We start from the raw sequence: 20,763 nt of genomic DNA, 5'->3' as shown, positions 1-20,763 counted from the left end.
CAGACTCATGTCCATCGTGTCAGTGACGCCATCCACCCCTCTCATCCTCTGTTGTTCCCTTCTCCTCCTGCCCCCAATCCCTCCCAGTATCAGTCTTTTCCAATTAGTCAACTCTTCACATGAGGTGGCCAAAGTACTGGAGTTTCAGCTTCAGCATCATTCACTCCAAAGAAATCCCAGGGCTGATCTCCTTCAGAATGGACTGATTGAATCTCTTTGCAGTCCAAGGGACTCTCAAGAGTCTTCTCCAACACCACAGTTCAAAAGCATCAATTCTTCAGCACTCAGCTTTCTTCACAGTCCAACTCTCACATCCATACATGACCACAGGAAAAACCATAGCCTTGACTAGACGGACCTTTGTTGGCAAAGTAATGTCTCTGCTTTTGAATATGCTATCTAGGTTGGTCATAACTTTCCTTCCAAGGAGTAAGCGTCTTTTAATTTCATGGCTGCAATCACCATTTGCAGTGATTTTGGAGCCCCCCAAAATAAAGTCTGACACTGTTTCCACTGTTTCCCCAACTACTTCCCATGAAGTGATGGGACCAGATGCCATGATCTTAGTTTTCTGAATGTTGAGCTTTAAGCCAACTGTTTCACTCTCCTCTTTCACTTTTATCAAGAGGCTTTTTAGCTCCTCTTCACTTCCTGCCGTAAGGGTAGTGTCATCTGCATATCTGAGGTTATTGATATTTCTCCCAGCAATCTTGATTCCAGCTTGTGCTTCTTCCAGACCAGCGTTTCTCATGATGTACTCTGCATATAAGTTAAATAAGCAGGGTGACAACATACAGCCTTGACGTACTCCTTTTCCTATTTGGAACCAGTCTGTTGTTCCATGTCCAGTTCTAACTGTTGCTTCCTGACCTGCATATAGGTCACAGTTTATTGTGATCCACACAGTCAAAGGCTTTGGCACAGTCAATAAAGCAGAAATAGTTTTTCTGGAACTCTCTTGCTTTTTCCATGATCCAGCGGATGTTGGCAATTTGATCTCTGATTCCTCTGCCTTTTCTGTGGCTCAGATCATGAACTCCTTATTGCCAAATTCAGACTTAAATTGAAGAAAGTAGAGAAAACCGCTAGACTACTCAGGTATGCCTAATCAAATCCCTTATGATTATAGAGTGGAAGTGAGAAATAGATTTAAGGGACTAGATCTGATAGATAGAGTATGTGATAAACTATGGACAGAGATTCGTGACACTGTACAGGAGACAGGGATCAAGACCATCCCCATGGAAAAGAAATGCAAAAAAGCAAAATGGCTGTCTGAGGAGGCCTTACAAATAGCTGTGAAAAGAAGAGAACCAAAAAGCAAAGGAGAAAAGGAACGATAGAAGCATCTGAATGCAGCGTTCCAAAGAATAGCAAGAAGAGATAAGAAAGCGTTCCTCAGTGATCAATGCAAAGAAATAGAGGAAAACAACAGAATGGGAAAGACTAGAGATCTCTTCAAGATAATTAGAGATACCAAGGGAACATTTCATACAAAGATGGGCTCGATAAAGGACAGAAATGGTATGGACCTAACAGAAGCAGAAGATATTAAGAAGAGGTGGCAAAAATACACAGAAGAACTGTACAAAAAAGAGCTTCACAACCCAGATAATCACGATGGTGTGATCACTCACCTAGAGCCAGACATCCTGGAAGGTGAAGTCAAGTGGGCCTTAGAAAGCATCACTATGAACAAAGTTAGTGGAGGTGATGGAATTCCAGTTGAGCTATTTCAAATCCTGGAAGATGATGCTGTGAAAGTGCTGCACTCAATATGCCAGCAACTTTGGAAAACTCAGCAGTGGCCACAGGACTGGAAAAGGTCAGTTTTCATTCCCATCCCAAAGAAAGGCAATGCCAAAGAATGCTCAAACGACCGCACAATTGCACTCATCTCACACGCTAGTAAAGTAATGCTCAAAATTCTCCAAGCCAGGTTTCAGCAATACGTGAACCATGAACTTCCCGATGTTCAAGCTGGTTTTAGAAAAGGCAGAGGTTTCCCATTACAGGGGGATAAAACCCAAACAATATGCCCTCAGCCAAGAGCTCTGAATACTTTGGACCTTGTCTACCCCCATCATTCCTTTCACTTCTCACCAAGCCTCCCAGGACACATCATGCTCTTTTCCACTTTAGGCTTTTGCATTAACTCTGGACTCTGCTGGAATGTTCTCCCCATAGCTAGCTCTTCTCACTCTTCAGGTCTTGGGTCACACTTCACTTCCCTGACTGCCTTATCTAATCAAACCTCCCATCCCATTTATTTATCTGTAAGTCTTGCCTTTATGTCTCCTTGCTGGTGTAGAGCTGTCTGTCTTACAGCTGTATCCTTAGCACTCAATCACCGTGCTCAACACCACAGGAAGTAGTCCTATGTATCTGCTAAGCTCTGAAGGAGTGAAACAAAGCAATCAGGTACAATAGCCAGATCCTCTAGCCCTTGTGACCACCCTCCCCCTCTGAGAATTTTCTTCCTGTCTCCATCAGTATCACTCTCTCCTGCTGCTCCTCCGACTTTCCCAGGTCTCAATATCGGACGATATTTCCTTCTGCTCATCCCTCGTGTACCTAACCACCTAGTTTCTGATTCACATCTTAATCTGTTTTCTGTATAAGTCAAAGTCAAATAAAAAGTTGACAGATAAAAAAGCAACTTTTAAATTTTCTCTTCATTCTACCCTCTCCTCTATATTCTGGATCTCAGTATCTCTAATATCTATAGTCACTCAAGCCAGAAAACTAGATTCCTCTTCCTTACCCATCTCTCCAAATTTTCTTCCTAAACCCATGCCCACAACACACTAACAGACATCCTTTCCCCCACTGAACAGAGTCTCCCTGATAGTGTCCCAGGAAGGTAACTAAAAAGCAAGGAATCTGGGAAACTGATCTCCCACTAGTACATCACACTCTAATTACAATACCAAATTGCTCGCAGCTCCCACCGCCCCCCGACCCCCATCTATCTTTCCCACTTAAAAAAAAAAAAAACAAAGAAACTGACTGGAAGATTTACGTCTATGGAAGTATAGATGAGAAATCTGGCAGCAGACTTCTGACAGGGCCTTCCTGGTGCTCACTGGCTCCAGGAATAGTACTGGCTCCGGGCTCCTAGAGATTGATAAGACTCCTCCTCTGAATTCTCTGGTCAGGTCAAGTCTCTTCCATAAAATAAACTGTTTTTTAAATAATAAAATGAAATATTTCTGTAATCCTTCCCCTCCACTAGACTAAATTCTTCAGGGCATATGCCTACTTCTTCTCACTCAATTTTCAATGACTGTAAGCAGAGTCCACAGAATGAGCCTTCAACAGAGTAAGCCCCTAGTCTCTCTGGAACAAGGTGATCTCAGAGAAGGCTACTGTCTACTCACTCTTTAAATTTACCCAGCTTGGGCATCTTCACGATGTTAAAAAAAAAAAATTGGTGTATAGTTGATCTAAAATGTTGTGGTTTCTGCTATACAGCAAAGTGAATCAGTTATATATCTCTATCTATCTATCTATCTATAGCCATTCTTTTAAAAATTCTTTTCTCATATAGGTCATTATAGAATATTGAGAATTTCCTCTGCTATACAGCAGGTCTTTATTAGCTATCTCTTTTTAAAGATTAATTTAAAAACAAATTTAGAGATATGTCTCCACACCAATACATTCTGTAAGTCTCATTGAAAACACTTAAGTTTGCACTGCCTTTACTCCACCATTGGTCAAGCCAAGGTGGTACCAGCAAAAGATTCCTCTCTGCCTAGGCTTTCTTATCTCTGTGTTGTTCCCTAATCTCCTAACAGTACAAAGGTCAGGAAGGCAGCCAAAAAGCTGGATGCAGCTCCTCACTGTGATGCCAGGCAGATGAAGGCAAGAACTGGATACATCTGCATTTGCACAGATGCTAAAAAGAAACCTGGAGACTAAGTTGAGCGAATCCTCAGAAGGGCAGAGCAGTGAGAAGCAGGAAATCTCTACTAGGCTTCTTTTTATCCTTTCTACCTTTCTGAGCCTGTTCCTCACCTGGCAAATAGAGATAACCTCACAGGGTTGTGGTGACTTTAGCCTAAGAATATAATTCTAAAGCACAGATTCACTTCTTAGGCCTATCCCTACCTATCAGCCTAAATTTCAGCTTAAATGTGTTAAGGGCTGGTAAGAAGACTGAGAAAGAGGGAAAATTACTTTTTAATAAAAAGCTTAGGGAAGTTAAATGACCATCTCTCAGGCAGACATAATACAAAAACGTGGATTTTTTTGGCCATGTTGCACAGCTTGGAGCCTCTTAGGTCCCCAACCAGGGACTGAACCCCAGCCCACCGCAGTGAAAACGCCAAGTCCTAACAACTAGAAAGAAAGTGAAGTCGCTCAGTCGTGTCCGACTCTTTGCAACCGCATGGACTGTAGCCTACCAGGCTCCTCCCTCCATGGGATTCTCCAGGCAACAGTACTGGAGTGGGTTGCCATTTCCTTCTCCAGGGGATCTTCCAGACCCAGGGATCAAATCCAGGTCTCCTGCATTCTAGGCAGACGCTTTAACCTCTGAGCCACCAGGGAAGCCCAATCACTAGATCCCCAGGGAATTTCCCCTAAGTGCAGACTTTCAAGACAGAAAAAGGAATCATTAAGGCTGATGATCATCAGGCTTATTCCCTGTATGAGCTTTCCCTCAAAGTTCAGTTCTAGGTCCAACATACAGAAACGTTCTTTTCACTACTTGTGGTTGGTATTTAGACAGCCTGAAAGAACCACCCAAATCTTTGATTCCTAGAAACTGGCAAACTTTGGAGTAGGGGTTAAAGTATCACAACAACAGTTGATAGAAGCAACCTTACTCTTCCACCTCATTTTTTGCAAATCTCAAATGATACTCTCTACTTTTGACCCAGAGACTGTACTTGTAGATACACAACCTAGTCATACCATCAAGCACAGTTTGAACCTATAGTCATAGTTTTCACTCTGCCCTGTGAAGTCCTGGGATGAGAAGCTGTGTTTAGGGGAGGTTCTTTTCTAACTAGAAGCCAAACAGCATCGGCAAAACAAATGGGCCTGGAGGCAATGATATCATTAGCCTGTCAATCAGGTTCTTGGTGCTTCGCAAGAAGCTGAAGTGTTTCATACCAGTTAAGTTATGGGAGAAGGGGGCTGCAAATTCTCAACTGGCTCCTACAACCCAGAGGCAGCTTGCTGTTCAGTTCAGAGACACTGAGCACCAGTAGAATTCTATTAGCAAATTTGTTCTGCAGTTTCTCACCTACCCTATCTCCACAGACAGGAGTTTTCCAAATTCAAGGATAAAACTATAGCCCAATGGAGCAGCTGATTCAGTCCAGTAGCCCAAATTAGTGTGACAAAAGTTCAGGCCTGCACAAACAAACAGTACAAACACCTGCTCCCCACCCACTTTTCCCAGTGCTGGAACATAAAAGTAAACACACTCTGGGGTTACTGAATCCAAATACTAGTACACAGAAAGGTATCGACATTGAGGAAAAGGGGAAAACATGGGCCAAATCCCACAGAATGCCCAACCTGCATTTTTACAAACCAAATGTTACTTTACTTAAACTCCTATTTCATTCAACCATTCACTCTCTCCGCTTAAGTCTGGGTTTAGGATTACACCACACATCGACATTAAAAACGAGAAGGAAGCTAGTCAGAAGTTGCTTTAAAACACAAAAACTCTCCTCAGTTCCCCTGACTAGCTCCCCAGTATGTGACGATGAGAACGGTGCCTAGGTTTCTCCTTCCGGAGAGGCTACACAAGGCCCAGAAAAGCAAAGGGAGATGAACTACCGGGGCGGTATTTAAGGATGTCAGTCACTCCTTAGCTATTTGGTCTGTAAAATGGGTACAGAAATAACAATCTTAGCGACCCTCAGGCCTCCCCGGAGGCAACCTGATATAATCATGCACCGGAGAACAGGGTCAGGCCCTGGGTAAACGTTTGGGGCGTGTCAGCCATTGTTATTATTATTATTGTAGCACTGCCCCGGGAGGGGCCCCGCCGAGGCCTGATGCAAAGGCGTCAGGGCCCGGCTGAGCGACAGGCTGCCAGGTCGGGGCCGGTATCTAGTGACTGGAGTCCCAAAGAGTCAAGGAGCCGCGAGTGCAGGGGAGTAAGGGGCAGAGCCCAGAGATGGGAAGGGCAGGGAAAGAAGGAAGGATCAGCGAGAAGGGTCGTGGGGGAAGACTCCACACTCACCCAGCGCGAATTCCCATTGCTCGTTTCCCAGAGAGCGCTCGGGCACCACCTCCAGATCCAGCATTGGTTCGGCTCGCCGGGCCGGGGCGGCCTCCCTGCGGCAGCGCAGACGGGACCGGAGCTTAAGAAACAAAGCAGCAGGTGACTCACCACCCCCGCCGGCCCTCGACGGCCCGGCTCTCCACCTCTATCCTGTCGCCAGCGCTACTGGCCCCACACTACACCTCACCTGACCTCACCTCACCTCACTTCACCGGCAGCAGCCTGGGGCAGCGGCGGCAGCAGGAGCGTCTGCGGCAAAAGTGGCGTGCAAGGCCGTAAAGTGTGGTGGAGGCGGGGCGAAGGCGGGATTTCAATCGCGGGGGCGGAGCTAAGGCGGAGTCACTCCCGCGCAAACTCCGGATAGGCGGCGGCGACAGTCCTGCAAAAAACACAAAGGCCTGTGAGTACCTTCCGGAAGTGCGGGTGTTGCAATGAGGAGCATCACATTCCGTGCGCCCCGACATCCGCACACCCCAGTGAACACTTTTCACAAAAGGGTGCGTGACCACGCAACACATACATGTAACATGGCTATACGGAACCTCTCTGCCGTCTACATGTACGTCCCACTCACAGTCACTGAACGCAAAACGCGAGTTCCGAGAGCGCACAGTCTGAGGCCCAGCGGGGAGGGAGGACGTGGAGCCTCAAAGCTCAAGCCGCGCCAGCGCCCTACCACTCCCGGTTGGGGCCGAGACTGACGCTGGCCGCAGCTGCCTCTAGTTGTCCAGAAATGATTCCTTCTCCCTGCGGCCCCTGGGGCTTGGGTCGAGCTCAAAGCAAGCGAGGGGTGGGTTCGAGTACTTGTGTTGGGGTGGGACAGGGGTGGGGAAGTTGAGGGAGCGAACTAGGTTAGAGAGTAGCTAAATAGCCGACCTCCTTCCGCTGTGCACAGTCCCGAGGGCTGCAAGCCGAAGACTGCTGGCAGCCGCTCAGACTCTGCCGGAGCACCGGCTTTGCCGCCAGCCCTGTGTGGTTTTCATCAAACCTCTGGTGCTTTTTGTGCCTGTTTCCTTATTTACAAGTCGGGAGTAGGGTGTCCTCCAGCCTGTTCAGCCTGAGCTTCTGGCCAATGCCCTGGGGCACTCTAAAACTGAAAGACAACCAGGTTTCTTCTGGAGCTGACCCTTCATGGACGGAATCTCTGGATTCTCACAACCACCCTGGGATGCAAGATTGGTCCTATCTCACTTAACAGGCGAGGGGGTAGGGGGTGGGGTTGGGGGAGAGGCCCAGAGAGGCTGAAGGCCTTTTGGTTCGAGGGGGTAGAATTCAAATTCTTTCCATTATATTGCCCCTGGAGGAATGTTTTTAGCAGAGACATGTTGAATTCTTAAACTGGTTCGGTAGGAGTGTAACATGGGAGATTCTACCAAAACTTGAGGTCATTTCTACTGATAATAAAATAAACATGGAGAAAGCTATCCATTTGCAACATCCTATGCCAAAAGAATAAAACTGAGTCATTAAGATGTCCAGCTTCCCTGATAGCTCAGTTGGTAAAGAATCCACCTGCAGTGCAGGAGACCCCTGTTCAATTCCTGGGTCGGGAACACCCGCTGGAGAAAGGATAGGCTACCCACTCCAGTCCATCAGTAGAGAAGTGGCTAACTATGATGTATGTGTTAACAGGACCCTCCTCCCTTTAAAAAAAAATTGTAGTTGCTTTACAGTGTTGTTACTGCTGCATATAGCAAGGTGAATTAACTATATGTTTATATATATATATATATATATCCCCCTTTTTGGATTTCCTTTCCATTTGGGCCACCATAGAGTATTGAGTAGAGTTCCCTGTGCTATACAGTAGGTTTTCATCAGTTACTTATTTTATACATGCTGCTGCTGCTGCTAAGTCGCTTCAGTCGTGTCCGACTCTGTGCAACCCCATAGACAGCAGCCCACCAGGCTCCCCCGTCCCTGGGATTCTCCAGGCAAGAACACTGGAGTGGGTTGCCATTTCCAATGCATGAAAGTGAAAAGTGAAAGTGAAGTCACTGAGTCATGTCCAACTCTCAGCGACCCCATGGACTGCAGCCTAACAAGCTCCTTCGTCCATGGGATTTTCCAGGCAAGAGTACTGGAGTGGGGTGCCACTGCCTGCTCCATTTTATACATAGTAGTGTATATATGTCCATCCCAATCTCCTAATTCATTCCATCCCCGCCTTACCACTTGGTATCCATACCTTCGTTCTCTACGTCTATTTCTGCATTGCAAATAAGAGGGAAAGAGAGGAAAATTAAATATTTAAGAATTCAAAGGGTGGCCTGTAGTAGTCACAGATATTCTCTTTCCTGGGCAAAAAGTAGACTGTGGTTCTCTGTCCAGATGAAGTTGAGCATGGCCCTTGTGATTTGCTAGGTCCAGTGAAATGAAAACTGAAGATGCATGTGTTAAGTTTCAGATGACAGTTTTAAAAGCCAGTGCCCCTTTCATTACACTATCTTCTTGGCTCTGTCACATGCTGGCAATGTTCCTGCCCTAGGTCAATGGGCAGGTATTGACCTGATGGATATTTAGCAAATAATTCTTTAAGCCAATAAAATTTGAGGAGTTTTAGGCAACACAACCAGCTTGTCCAGGTAAGAAAAAATCGTGTTATGCCTCCTGTACTCTTTTCTCTGACTTGAAGTGTTTTCCTGCTCGCTAAGCTACCCTTAATCTTCCTCTTGCATCACCATATCAATGGGACAAACTTGCTGCTTCTAATCTTGTTCTATCAGCCAAAATGAGCTTTATCGAACACCTTTTCCCTCAAACGCCCAACCGCTCACTGGCTTCCTGTTTGACCTTGGGAATTGTCCAGGGACTTTAACATGACTGGAAGAGTCCAGCACTGCTGGTGACCCTCACCCTGGCCCCGGCTGACCCTTTCAGATTCATCTCACTGCAGCAGCCCCCCCCCCCGACCCCTCCCCCCCGCCTCGTTCCACCAGTCACTCAACTGCACTTAGCTTCTCAAACTTGCCATGCTACCTATAATACTTCTGTCATGATGACAGTTGGATCTCAGTTCAGATGTCTCAAGGAAGTCTTTTTGACCACCCAGACCAAGTTAGATGTGCCCCGTAAGATCCACAACTTCCAATACAAGTTGTGTATTTTGTCTGCTTTTGGTTCACTTTTGAGTCAGATCGTAGATTCCCTGAGGACAAAGACCGTGTCTATTTGGGGGCTTCCCTGGTAGCTCAGCTGGTAAAGAATCCTCCTACAATGCAGAAGACCCCAGTTTGACTCCTGGGTTTGGAAGACAGGCTGGAGAAGGGATAGGCTATCCACTCCAGTATTCTTGGGCTTCCCTGGTGACTGAACTGTTAAGAATCTGCCTGCAATGCGGGAGACATGGTTTCATCCGGACACAACTGAGCAACTTTCACTTTACTGTTTTGGGCACTGGATATACAATTCTTCCCTAAATGATCCTAGGAGGTAAAATAGTCACACTTTGTTTTAAAAACACTGAGACACAATAGTTTCCTTTTTAAAAAAACATTTTTCCTTTTGGAAATAAGTACGATCTATGTCCTTTCCTAAAGAAAAGCAATGTCAAAGAATGCTCAAACTAACACACAACTGCACTCATCACACGCTAGTAAAGTAATGCTCAAAATTCTCCAAGCCAGGCTTCAGCAATACGTGAACCGTGAACTTCCAGATGTTCAAGCTGGTTTTAGAAAAGGCAGAGGAACCAGAGATCAAATTGCCAACATCCGCTGGATCATTAAAAAAGCAAGAGTTCCAGAAAAACATGTTTCTGCTTTATTGACTATGCCAAAGCCTTTGATTGTGTGGATCACAATAAACTGGAAAATTCTGAAAGTGATGGGAATACCAGACCACCTGACCTGCCTCTTGAAAAACCTATATGCAGGTCAGGAAGCAAGTTAGAACTGGACATGGAACAACAGACTGGTTCCAAATAGGAAAAGGAATACATCAAGGCTGTATATTGTCACCCTGCTTATTTAATTTATATGTAGAGTACATCATGAGAAATGCTGTGATGGAAGAAGCACAACCTGGAATCAAGATTGCCGGGAGAAATATCAATAACTTCAGATATGCAGATGACACCACCCTTATGGCAGAAAGTGAAGAGGGGCTTAAAAGCCTCTTGATGGAAGTGAAAGAGGAGAGTGAAAAGGTTGGCTGAAAGCTCAACATTCAGAAAACTTAAGATCATGGCATCTGGTCCCATCACTTCATGGGAAGTAGATGGGGAAACAGTGGAAGCAGTGTCAGACTTTATTTTGGGGGGCTCCAAAATCACTGCAGATGGTGACTGCAGCCATGAAATTAAAAGACGCTTACTCCTTGGAAGGAAAGTTATGACCAACCTAGACAGCATATTCAAAAGCAGAGACATTACTTTGCCCACAAAGGTCCGTCTAGTCAAGGCTATGATTTTTCCAGTGGTCATGAATGGATGTGAGAGTTGGACTAAGAAAGCTGAGCGCCAAAGAATTGATGCTTTTGAACTGTGGTATTGGAGAAGACTCTCGAGAGTCCCTTGGACTGCAAGGAGATCCAACCAGTCCATTCTAAAGGAGATTAGTCCTGGGTGTTCTTTGGAAGGACTGATGGTAAAGCTGAAACTCCAATACTTTGGCCACCTCATGCGAAGCGTTGACTCACTGGAAAAGACCCTGATGCTGGGAGTGGTTGGGGGCAGGAGAAGGGAACAACAGAGGATGAGATGGCTGGATGGCATCACCGACTCGATGGACATGAGTTTGAGTGAACTCCAGGAGTTGGTGATGGACAGGGAGGCCTGGCGTGCTGCGATTCACGGGGTCGCAAGAATCGGACACAACTGAGCGACTGAACTGAAATGTACTGACGTCCTTTGCCTGCTGACATTGTTGATATAAGCCAATACACGCAATTTAAAATTTTATACTAACCACATTAAAAAGGAAAAAAGATAGTTACTTTTATTTAACCCAGTATAACACAGTGTATATTTTAATATGTAGTCAAAATAGTAAATTAAACCTTATTTCTTTTGTATTAATTTTTGATATTTGGTATTTTACAGTGTACTTCAACCTGGAAACAAGATTTTCAAAGGTAGTCCTCCCCAAAGTTATAACAGAAAAATATTTAACATCGCTTCAGTTTTTAAATTAGAAAATAAATTCAGTTTCTTGGTTTTAGTAGCCACATTTCAAAAGCTCGATAGCCACACTTGGTTAGCATCTACCACTCACGGATGTACATTATCTTCTCTAACCAAAAATTTATGCCTGTATCTTATCTTCTCACATTTCCCAATGTTTCTAAAACCTGAATAAGGCCAATAATGACTTTAAGTTGCTTAAATTATTCTAGCCAAAAGTTGAGGATCAACTAACACAGTAACTGTTTTTGAGTTATCTTACTTTTAAACGAACCAAACTGCCACTTTCACCTACGATTCTACTCTACAAATTTTAATTTTCTACTTGAATATTTTTGTTATGCCATGTACATATATGTGGTGGTGATGCAGGAAAGGGAACTGATGCTATCCAGGAGAATCATGCCTTGAAATACGCCCACAAAACGACTGGTCTTAAACTTTAAAAGAATGTTTGCAACATCAAAACACCAATGTTGTCTTATAAATACTTACACTCATGTGGCAAAATGACTGTGGTGGTTTTAAAAACATGTTCAGACTCGGACACCCCACCCTTCACGAGATGCTCAGTACTTCTCCCTTCCAGTGTGGGCCTGACCCAGTTACTTAACATATGGAGTATGGCAGCCCCAAATGAGGTTATTAAGATGTGGCTTTCATCTTAGGCATGCACACCTCCTTGATCACTTTCTGGGAAAGCCAGCTACCAAGTCATGAGCTGCCCGATAGAGATACCCATATGCCGAGGAAGGAGGTTTCCATCCCCAACACCCCATCACCATGCACGGTCATTCATCCAATGACCACGAGTGGGCTTGGGAGGATCTTTCAGCCACAGTTGTCTTACATAGCTCAGGATGACCATCTGACTTCAGGAAAGACCTTGGATCAGACCACTGGGCTTAGCTGCTTCTCGATTTCTGACCCACAGGAACTGAGATGGTGTTTATTGTCAGCTGCTAAGTTTTGGGGCAATGTGTTATGCACCGATGGATAATTCACACAATGGCTTCTGATAGCTTGAAAAATCTCCCTAGTGCCAAACGAGGCATAAATCAAGTAAGGCATTTCTTTCCCAGGTAGCCCCAAACATATCCAAATACCTGTTTCTAGAGGTAATTACTGAAACTGCGATGCTACGACTCAAAATTTTTGAAATTAACTCTCACAGTATGAATCTAACTCTTTGGAATTTTGCTTCATGGTGTCAATTCAGCATTAAAGATATTTGTTATTTGCAATAAGTCTGGTGGTGAATAATTATTTTCTTATGATCAAGCTTAAGGTATGCTTCTAAAGTAAATGGTTTAATTTTCTGGTGTAGGAAAATGCCAAGAAAAGTCCTAAGAATGTCTGATATGACACTAGCACAGTCAAACTGAATGTGTATTCCTAAAATGAATAGTTTGAAAGATGGCAGTTACTTGGATGTGTAACTTTTGGAATTCTTCCTTCCCTCCAACGTGACTACTCTATGGTCGTATCTCACAGGCTGGGTAAATCAAGGCAGACTTTGAAAACTATAATATACATTGGGAAGTTAGTATTCTTTCTGTTATCTACATTAAAGGTTTTCTTTGGAATTAACAGAAATGACCACTAGATGCCGCTGTTGGTTTTTTTTAAGGGTAAATAGCAGGATGCAAGTACAATTCAGATACAAAATCAATTTTTGTGCCATAATGAACACTGGAACAGAAATTGCTGGATTATTGTTAATGAAGAACCAAGACCCAGAAGTTCACTACACAGAAGTTTATTGTGAAAGTAAATTAAACATACAAACACACAATATGGCTAATGGTGGCAAAAGCAATCTGGTAGCTTAAGGCAAGTTTTAATGGAGATGAATTTAGAAAAGATGATGCAATGATGTAATTTTGTTTAAATACAGATTATGGAAAAATATCAAATTGCATCAATAACTTAATAATAAAAGTTTTCAAAGCCTGCACTACTGGAGAAAAAGGGCTCATGATCTTAATGCCAGCATTAAGATAGATGGAAGCAGTACAATGCTAAATGACAAGAACAATCCCGTATTTACAGAAGGATGGTAACATGAACATTTAATAGCGTTTGATCTTAGTTACTGGTGGACTGAAAAAGCCCTTAGCTAGAAGCAATAGAAAAAATGTGCCATCATGTTTTTTAAAAAAACAAAATTTAAGTGCAGAGTCGAAAACCAAGGATCTCTGTGATAAAGTAACCTTAAAACAGCATTAGAAGGACCATTTAAAAGGCAATTCCCTCAAGGGAAATTAGGGCACTGAGTGTGTAAACATGTGAGCTGCACAATATCAAAATCCAACCAATTCATTCATAGTACTTAGTTACACAAGATCAGCATGGTCTTTTATGATGCATATTGTTTATAATGATTTAAACACACTCCTTACCATGCATGACTTCAAATATATAACACATACTTTTATTCTGAGATACAGGATATGTTTTTGAATTATAAGACCTATATACATTGAAAGTCACACCTCCCTCATCAGTCAAGTGTATATCTGTTTTAAATGCAATGACCTTATTCAGACTTCAGTTCATTTTCTGAATTGACCATGTCAGTTTTTTCAAACTCTTTATAATAATGCCAGTCTACTATGATAAAATACATTTTTGCAAAAACTCAGAAATGCAGTAACATTAAATGAACGTAACCATGAAAAATATTTGTAAGGAGGTGCCAAATAACTTACGTTTCTTTCCAGTTTGTATTAAAAAAAAAAGCTGCAATCAATTTGACAATGAGCCTATTTAAAAAATATTCTTATACTAATTCATCTCAAAAGGTTCTATTAATAGTCCTTTTGGAAAATACCATATATATATAACCTGTGAATTTTTTCTCCAGAATAATTAATGGAAGAAAATGTACCCTCTGCATAGATGTACATTTTCTAAGACTAATCTTTCATCACTCAGCATTGTTTTTTACAAAAGCATGCATTATAAAATACAAATAAAAGCAGCTATCTTAAACATGATTTTAATACAATATTACCTTTGTAGCTGATTCATCACTGTCTCCAGTTTAATATGCTGTTACATACATGAAGAAGCTCCAGTATCCCTTTCTGATTGACTTAAAAAAAAAAATCCCTGAATAAAACAGAAGCCAGCCTGTGACTTCTTTAGGCATTTCAGTAGAATATTGAGAGTATCTCCATACAAACTCATGATTATAGAACAGAATCTAAAATGATCTGGGGCAGACTAGAGTTAATACCAATTAAAATTTTTTTATGTTTAAAAAGGAAAGAAAAGGAGCTGATTATCAACATTTAAAAGGATACTGCAACTTTAACTGTAAACTTTGTGTTAGAAGGCATGGCAGACAGCTCTATGCTACAAGGTTTTCAGCTTGTAAATAATGCAAACCATCAGCAGTTTTAAAATGCCATAAACTATAAAAACACAAAAGGAAACAGGGGAAACACAACAAAAAAGCCAAGAATGTTTATCTAAAATGAAGCTGAATAAACCAACACATCTAAAACTGAAGGAAAAAAAAAAAAAAAAAAAAAAACTAGAGCAACTGATTAGGGGGAAAAAACCCTCTGGTAAAAATGTTAATTTCTTGACTTTTAAAAAATGACATGAACTTTTAAATTAAAATGAAGGAAAAAAAATTTTACAAGTAGATAGTTTCAACTCACTAAAATAATGCCAACAAGGTAAGCTTGCATAGAAAAAAATTCAAATTATTACTGGCTACATGCATACTTAATTAGAAATGCAGGTATTATAGTGCAAAACCAGAGCAGTTTGTGATGTCTTGTTACTGCCTAAGGTTGAGAAATAAACCGTAGTACCTCCAGTTATCACAGTTTCTGGTCTTTTAATTAATTATTTCTGCAGACTAGAAACAATGAATATGTAAAGATGGAGTCACATCTTTTGTGCCACCAATTAGCGAAGTTTGAGGTCATCACCACCACCTAAACTGGAACCAGGACTAGGGTCTTGTTGTCTTCTTGCCTGCAATGACAAAATTATAATTTAGGGTGAAAATGTGTTTTGAAAATCAAAGTGCTAATAAATATAAAATACAGTAGCACATATAAAAAAAGTTTGCAACTTTTCAGCCAGTTTGCAAATTTTCAGTTTGCAAATTTTCAGCCAGTATCTCCACATGTTAAGAGGAAAAGAACAATATAGATTATGTATGAAATATTTTGCTATAGTTTCCTTAAAAACCAAGAATAAAAATCTCATTATATGCAAAAGAGCATTATCAAAATATGTACTGTGGGTAAAAGAGTAACAAATCCTTTATTTATAGTTTTGGGACTAAAGGGTTTAATTTGAACACACCATCCAATCGTCTTAGAAGCAAACTTTCCCATTTTCTCTTTTAATACCAGCAGACATTTTACATACTACTATATAAAATAGAGAACCAACAAGGATCGTATAGCATAGGGAACTATGCTCAGTATTTTGTAATAACCTATAAGGGAAAAGAATATATACATATCTGAATCATTATGCTGTATACCTGAAACTAACACTGTAAATTAACTATTCTTCAATTAAATATACATATAAATAAATAAATACATTTTTTAAAAAGCTGATATCCATCAAGCACTAACTATATGTTGGGCACTGTTCTAAGCAATTCACATGGATGAATTAATTTAATTAATTTAATCCCTGCCAACCACCTATAACACAGGTGCTATTGTTTATCCATTTTATGGATAAAGAAACTGAGTCATAAGAAGTATATAACAAAAATACAGTAGTGAATTTTATCTCTCACTGTATTCTATCTCTGCCATCTGGGTTTTAACCAGAAATCTCCTTACCAGGAAATAAAATTCAGAATTACTATGAATAAAGTATTATCTCAAAAAAAATATGATATGAGAGTCCTTGGTGCACTTGTTTATACCTGGATATATCTTTACAACAATACTAAACAACTAAGATGCTTGACAATTATAAACATTGAGGATTTCAAGTTTCAGTTTAGAATAAAATTTCTACTTAAACTATGGGAAATAATAGAGAGCATCTAAAAATGAACATATTGTACATGACTAATGAACATATTGTACTCTGCTAATATACAGTTTTTTAAAATTTATTTTTAATTGAAGGATAATTGCTTTGCAGTATTGTTTTGGTTTCTTCCAAACATCAACATGAAATATACAGGTTTAATATAAGTGCCCCCCACTTGATCCACATATAATATCTACTTTTAGTCTCTCACAAATTCCAGTGCATCTTTCTTCCATAAGTGTTCTTTAGTTACTACAAATGTCAGTCAAGCACAAACATCTGTTTATAGAACCTAGTTCCTTCAGCAACAGTTTTCCTGTGCTAGAGGCTACTCCATTTTACCAGTTGTTTCGGCAAAAAACCCTCAACATGTCTTTCTCTCACATCCAACAGCAAATTCTGAGAGCTCTACATTTAAATAAATCCTGAATCTGACACTTCTGACTAATTCCTATCACTCTCACCCTAGTCCAAGCCACCATCATCTTTCATTTAGATCTTGTTTTAGCCACCTTTGTTATATGCCAGCAACCAAGACTGACAGCAATTAACCTGTGCCATCTTTAGCTAAATGGAATCATGTATTATTGTCACCAACTGATTATCCACTGTCTGTCAGTTTTGGGAAACAACCAAAAGTTGAAAGTTCTGATTTCAATTATTAAGATCTGAAATAACTGTTAGGGAATGTGCATCCTTGACCTTCAGTGAAATATCTCAACAAGTCACACCTGTGCTGTAAAATCATGTTTAGTCGGAAGCTCCAGTTTCATCGTCATGTCTCAAGAAGGTTATGCTGTTTAGACAGAAATGACACTGCCTTATTCACTTTCAAACAGATGAAAACCCAACACTAATTTCTACGGTCTCTCTTATAAACTGTGATGTATTCTTCTAGCAAACCTTAACTATTTTTACACGCTGACTACATCTTGGCACATTCCTTTTGATTGACTAGTCAGGTTAATGTTATGCTACATGGGTACAGACTGAAAGAGCGACAGAATGCATATGCATCAGAAAAACAAGTTATGTTCTGTACAGAATCAATGCTAAATGTAGTGTAAGGACAGATCAATTCTGCAAAATCAGAGATGGTAATATAAGCATCTGGTTTCAGTCAATGAAGGTTAGAAAGGGGCTGAGCAATGAAGAAACACTGAGAAAAATCAATCCTAATTATATATTTATAAATCACTACTAACCTACCAGTAATACTTTGTGAAAAAGGTATTTCAGCTTTTGTCTTGGAATAAGAGTAATTTTCGAATTATTTTAATAATTGGGATGAGGTGGATGAACCTAGAACCTATTATACAGAGTGAAGTGAGTCAGAAAGAGAAAGATAAATATCGTATTCTAATTCGTATATAAGGAATCTAGAAAAATGGTACCAAAGAATTTATTTACAGGAAAACAATGGAGAAAGAGACATAGAGAACAGACTTACGGACATGGGGAGAGGGGAGGAGAGGGTGAGATGAATGGAAAGAGTAACATGGAAAAGTTACATTACCATATGTAAAATAGATAGCCAATGGGAATTTGCTATATGGCTCAGGAAACTCAAACAGGGGCTCTGCATCAACCTAGAGGGGTGAGGTGGGGAGGGAGATGTGAGGGAGATTCAAAAGGGAGGGGATTTATGTATATCTATGGGTGATTGATGTTGAGGTTTGACAGAAAACAGCAAAATTCTGTAAAGCAATTATACTCCAATAAAAAATAAATATGTATTTTTTAAAAAATTCAGTGAAGTAAAAGAAAAAAAATTATTTTAATAATGGGATGACTCCAAATGAGTGACAAAAACAGTCATCAGCAGCTAGAGTCCTCCCTACTAGTCAGGACTGTGCAGAGGTTGGTATGGGTTTATTTGTTTAAAATATATTTTTAGTGAAAGCATGGAAAGTTATTTTGCTTTCTGTGTTTTTAATTTCTACTTACATTGTAAAGAAGGAATGAGGAAGATGTAAAAGACACTATGATGGAGAATCAAAAACTGAAAAAAATAAAAGGAAGTCTGACAGTATGAATGAGAGCAGAAGAGAGAAGAATGAGATATCGGGGAGACTGGGAGGAAATTTAATGCTAGAAATGAAGATGTATGTGCTGTCATATGAAGGAGACAAATACAGACACATTTATGTCCAATGAAACAGATTCCACACGACTGGAATTCAAAAGCTGGATACACTGCCTTGAAAAGCAGTGCTTTAAACTGTGGCAGTTTTCTAACGAAGGCTGGATATTTCAGAAAGAATTCTGAGTAACAAACTAGACAAGATGATGGCAAAGAAACTCTGAACCTGATTATTTTAAAAGCACAAAGCCTGTAATTTCTAGTTTCTTTCTCCCCAGTCAATCCAGATAGGCCCTTGATTCTAATTTTTTATTAACAATATTTCAGAATAGGGTTTTAATATAAAGCAGACACCCATGAGCTTGTTCAGAATACAAATCTGTTTTTAGTTTTTATAAAGAATTAATCTAGACATTTTACTACAGACCCCTCACTACCAGTTGCCCCTGTTTTCTTTATCACCCAGAAACATGGCAAATCCAGTTTCTAGATGGCAGTCATGGGATGTGCTCAAAATGAAGAGACAAAGACATTCACCAGATGCTGGAGCTTTCTCTGCTCATCAGAGCCGTGCAAAGTAGCCAAGAGCAGGGATACCCAAGGGAAAATGAATAAAACCTGGCTGACTTCCTTTCTTTTATTATCAAGATCATCAAACTGCAGAAAACTCTTCATGAGAAAATGCCCTAATAATTAAAAATAGATCCAAACTTATTGAGTGTATACTACACCAACATAATGTGCAAATCACTTTATGTTTAACACTTGGCTAAAGGCTAGAACATAGCATGATAGAAGTTTAGAGCAGCACTGTGCTTTGTAGAGCTCTAGTTCAACTCTTCCTTACACATGATACATCCGAGACCAAGAATGTTACATGGCTCCCCCAAGGTTTCACAGTCAGCTGGTGGCAGTGAAAACACAAATTCAGAACGCTAAAGAAAATGAACCTTTACCTTACAATTACTATTAATGTCAGCCTCCTAAGTAACTGCTATTTCTCCTGACAGCTAAGGCAAGATGAGACACAAAGCAGAAATTTCAAGTCCTAATACAACAGAAAGAAACGCACTTTCTCCAAACTCATAAAAAAGGTAAAAACAAGGTCAGAAGACAATAACTAAGTAGACTTCAAGAGCTGGTCTACTAGGCACATTAAAAAAAATACAGTTCTTATAAAGTATACTTCAGGAAAACTTTGAAGTGGCATTTTAAAAATAAAAGAGATGGTGGAAATAACTGACATTTCCGGGCTTGGATAGGGCAGCTCTACACTTTAGTAACCTGAGCTTATATAAGCTTCTTACCCTTTTTCAGCCTCAGCTCCACAAAAGGGAGTTACATCTTCTAAGAGCAATTAAGAATCAAATGTAAAACCAATATTGCAGCATATATTGCCTGGCGCATACTAAGCACTCATGCTGCTACTATCACTACAAAGCTGCTTGTAACTTCCCAATTTATCTACATGAACTTTTCAAATCTTAAAATAAAAAATACACTGTGTCCTGTAGATGAGTGATTTTTATGAATTAAAGTTAAAATTACAAGAATTTTAGTAAGGTCTGCCTCTCCTATGGTATCTAGCAAACAAGGCCCTCTCCCTCTGTGTGGGAGAAGGCAGACCTGGCATTCTTGTTCTCCCTCACTAACCCGCTTCCGGTGCTCACTCTAGTCTGAGTTTATATTCCTACTTCACTTTCATCTACTGTCCAAAATACACCTCAGGAAGGTCCAGTATGGACAGATTTTTATGTTAATTTGTCCCTACATAAAAATAAGTGTTGATAGAGTTAAGTGATGTGAAAACTGAAGTCTGTGGGAATTTAAAATAAATAAGAGGCTGAAATTTTCTTGGGACCACACAGAATCGAAGGCTCCAAAAACATACAAAACATAAATATAAAAACCACATAGTCTTTCGCCTGTTTTTATTTCCAAATAGTTTCCACATAAAATTCCCATATGATTTGCTGAACTGTACTAAAACTGCTTATAGCAGAATAAGCAACAATGGTTTACCCATTCTCTGACATTAAAGACAATAATTTATTTGCTAAGACTTTATAACCTAAACAAATGAAAGCATTTTCTAGATAATGACAGAGAAAATCTCTTTCAGCACCCTGTCACCCTGCAGCTGAATTAAGAGCCAATAGTACTATATCACAGTTTTAGGTTAAGAGGCCAATCAAGCTGAAGGCAGTCTCTGGACACACTGAGTGTGTGTGAGCTGCTATAGAACAGATGACAGAGGTATTATTACAACTTATTTATGATCAA

At 40.6% G+C, this 20,763-nt stretch overlaps 2 protein-coding genes across 6 annotated transcripts in view; both read right to left on the bottom strand.

Annotated features, from left to right (window-relative positions):
• PHAF1 (phagophore assembly factor 1) overlaps positions 1–6,325 on the bottom strand; it is a 31,240-nt gene extending 24,915 nt beyond the window's left edge. The window contains exon 1 of the mRNA XM_068991954.1: positions 6,209–6,325. Coding sequence (XP_068848055.1) covers positions 6,209–6,272 — 64 coding nt within the window. The 5' untranslated portion in view covers positions 6,273–6,325. The remainder of the gene's footprint in view (positions 1–6,208) is intronic.
• Positions 6,326–13,192: 6,867 nt separating this feature from the next.
• The window catches only part of CBFB (core-binding factor subunit beta), a 47,461-nt gene continuing 39,890 nt past the window's right edge, over positions 13,193–20,763 (bottom strand). For all 5 annotated transcript variants that reach the window (XM_068992066.1, XM_068992065.1, XM_068992068.1 and 2 more), the window contains one exon: positions 13,193–15,365. In XM_068992066.1, coding sequence (XP_068848167.1) covers positions 15,343–15,365 — 23 coding nt within the window. In that variant the 3' untranslated portion in view covers positions 13,193–15,342. The remainder of the gene's footprint in view (positions 15,366–20,763) is intronic.

Source organism: Capricornis sumatraensis, chromosome 20 (assembly GCF_032405125.1).
Source record: "Capricornis sumatraensis isolate serow.1 chromosome 20, serow.2, whole genome shotgun sequence".
NCBI lineage: Eukaryota > Metazoa > Chordata > Mammalia > Artiodactyla > Bovidae > Capricornis > Capricornis sumatraensis.
This window is presented reverse-complemented; position numbering and strand designations above follow the sequence as displayed.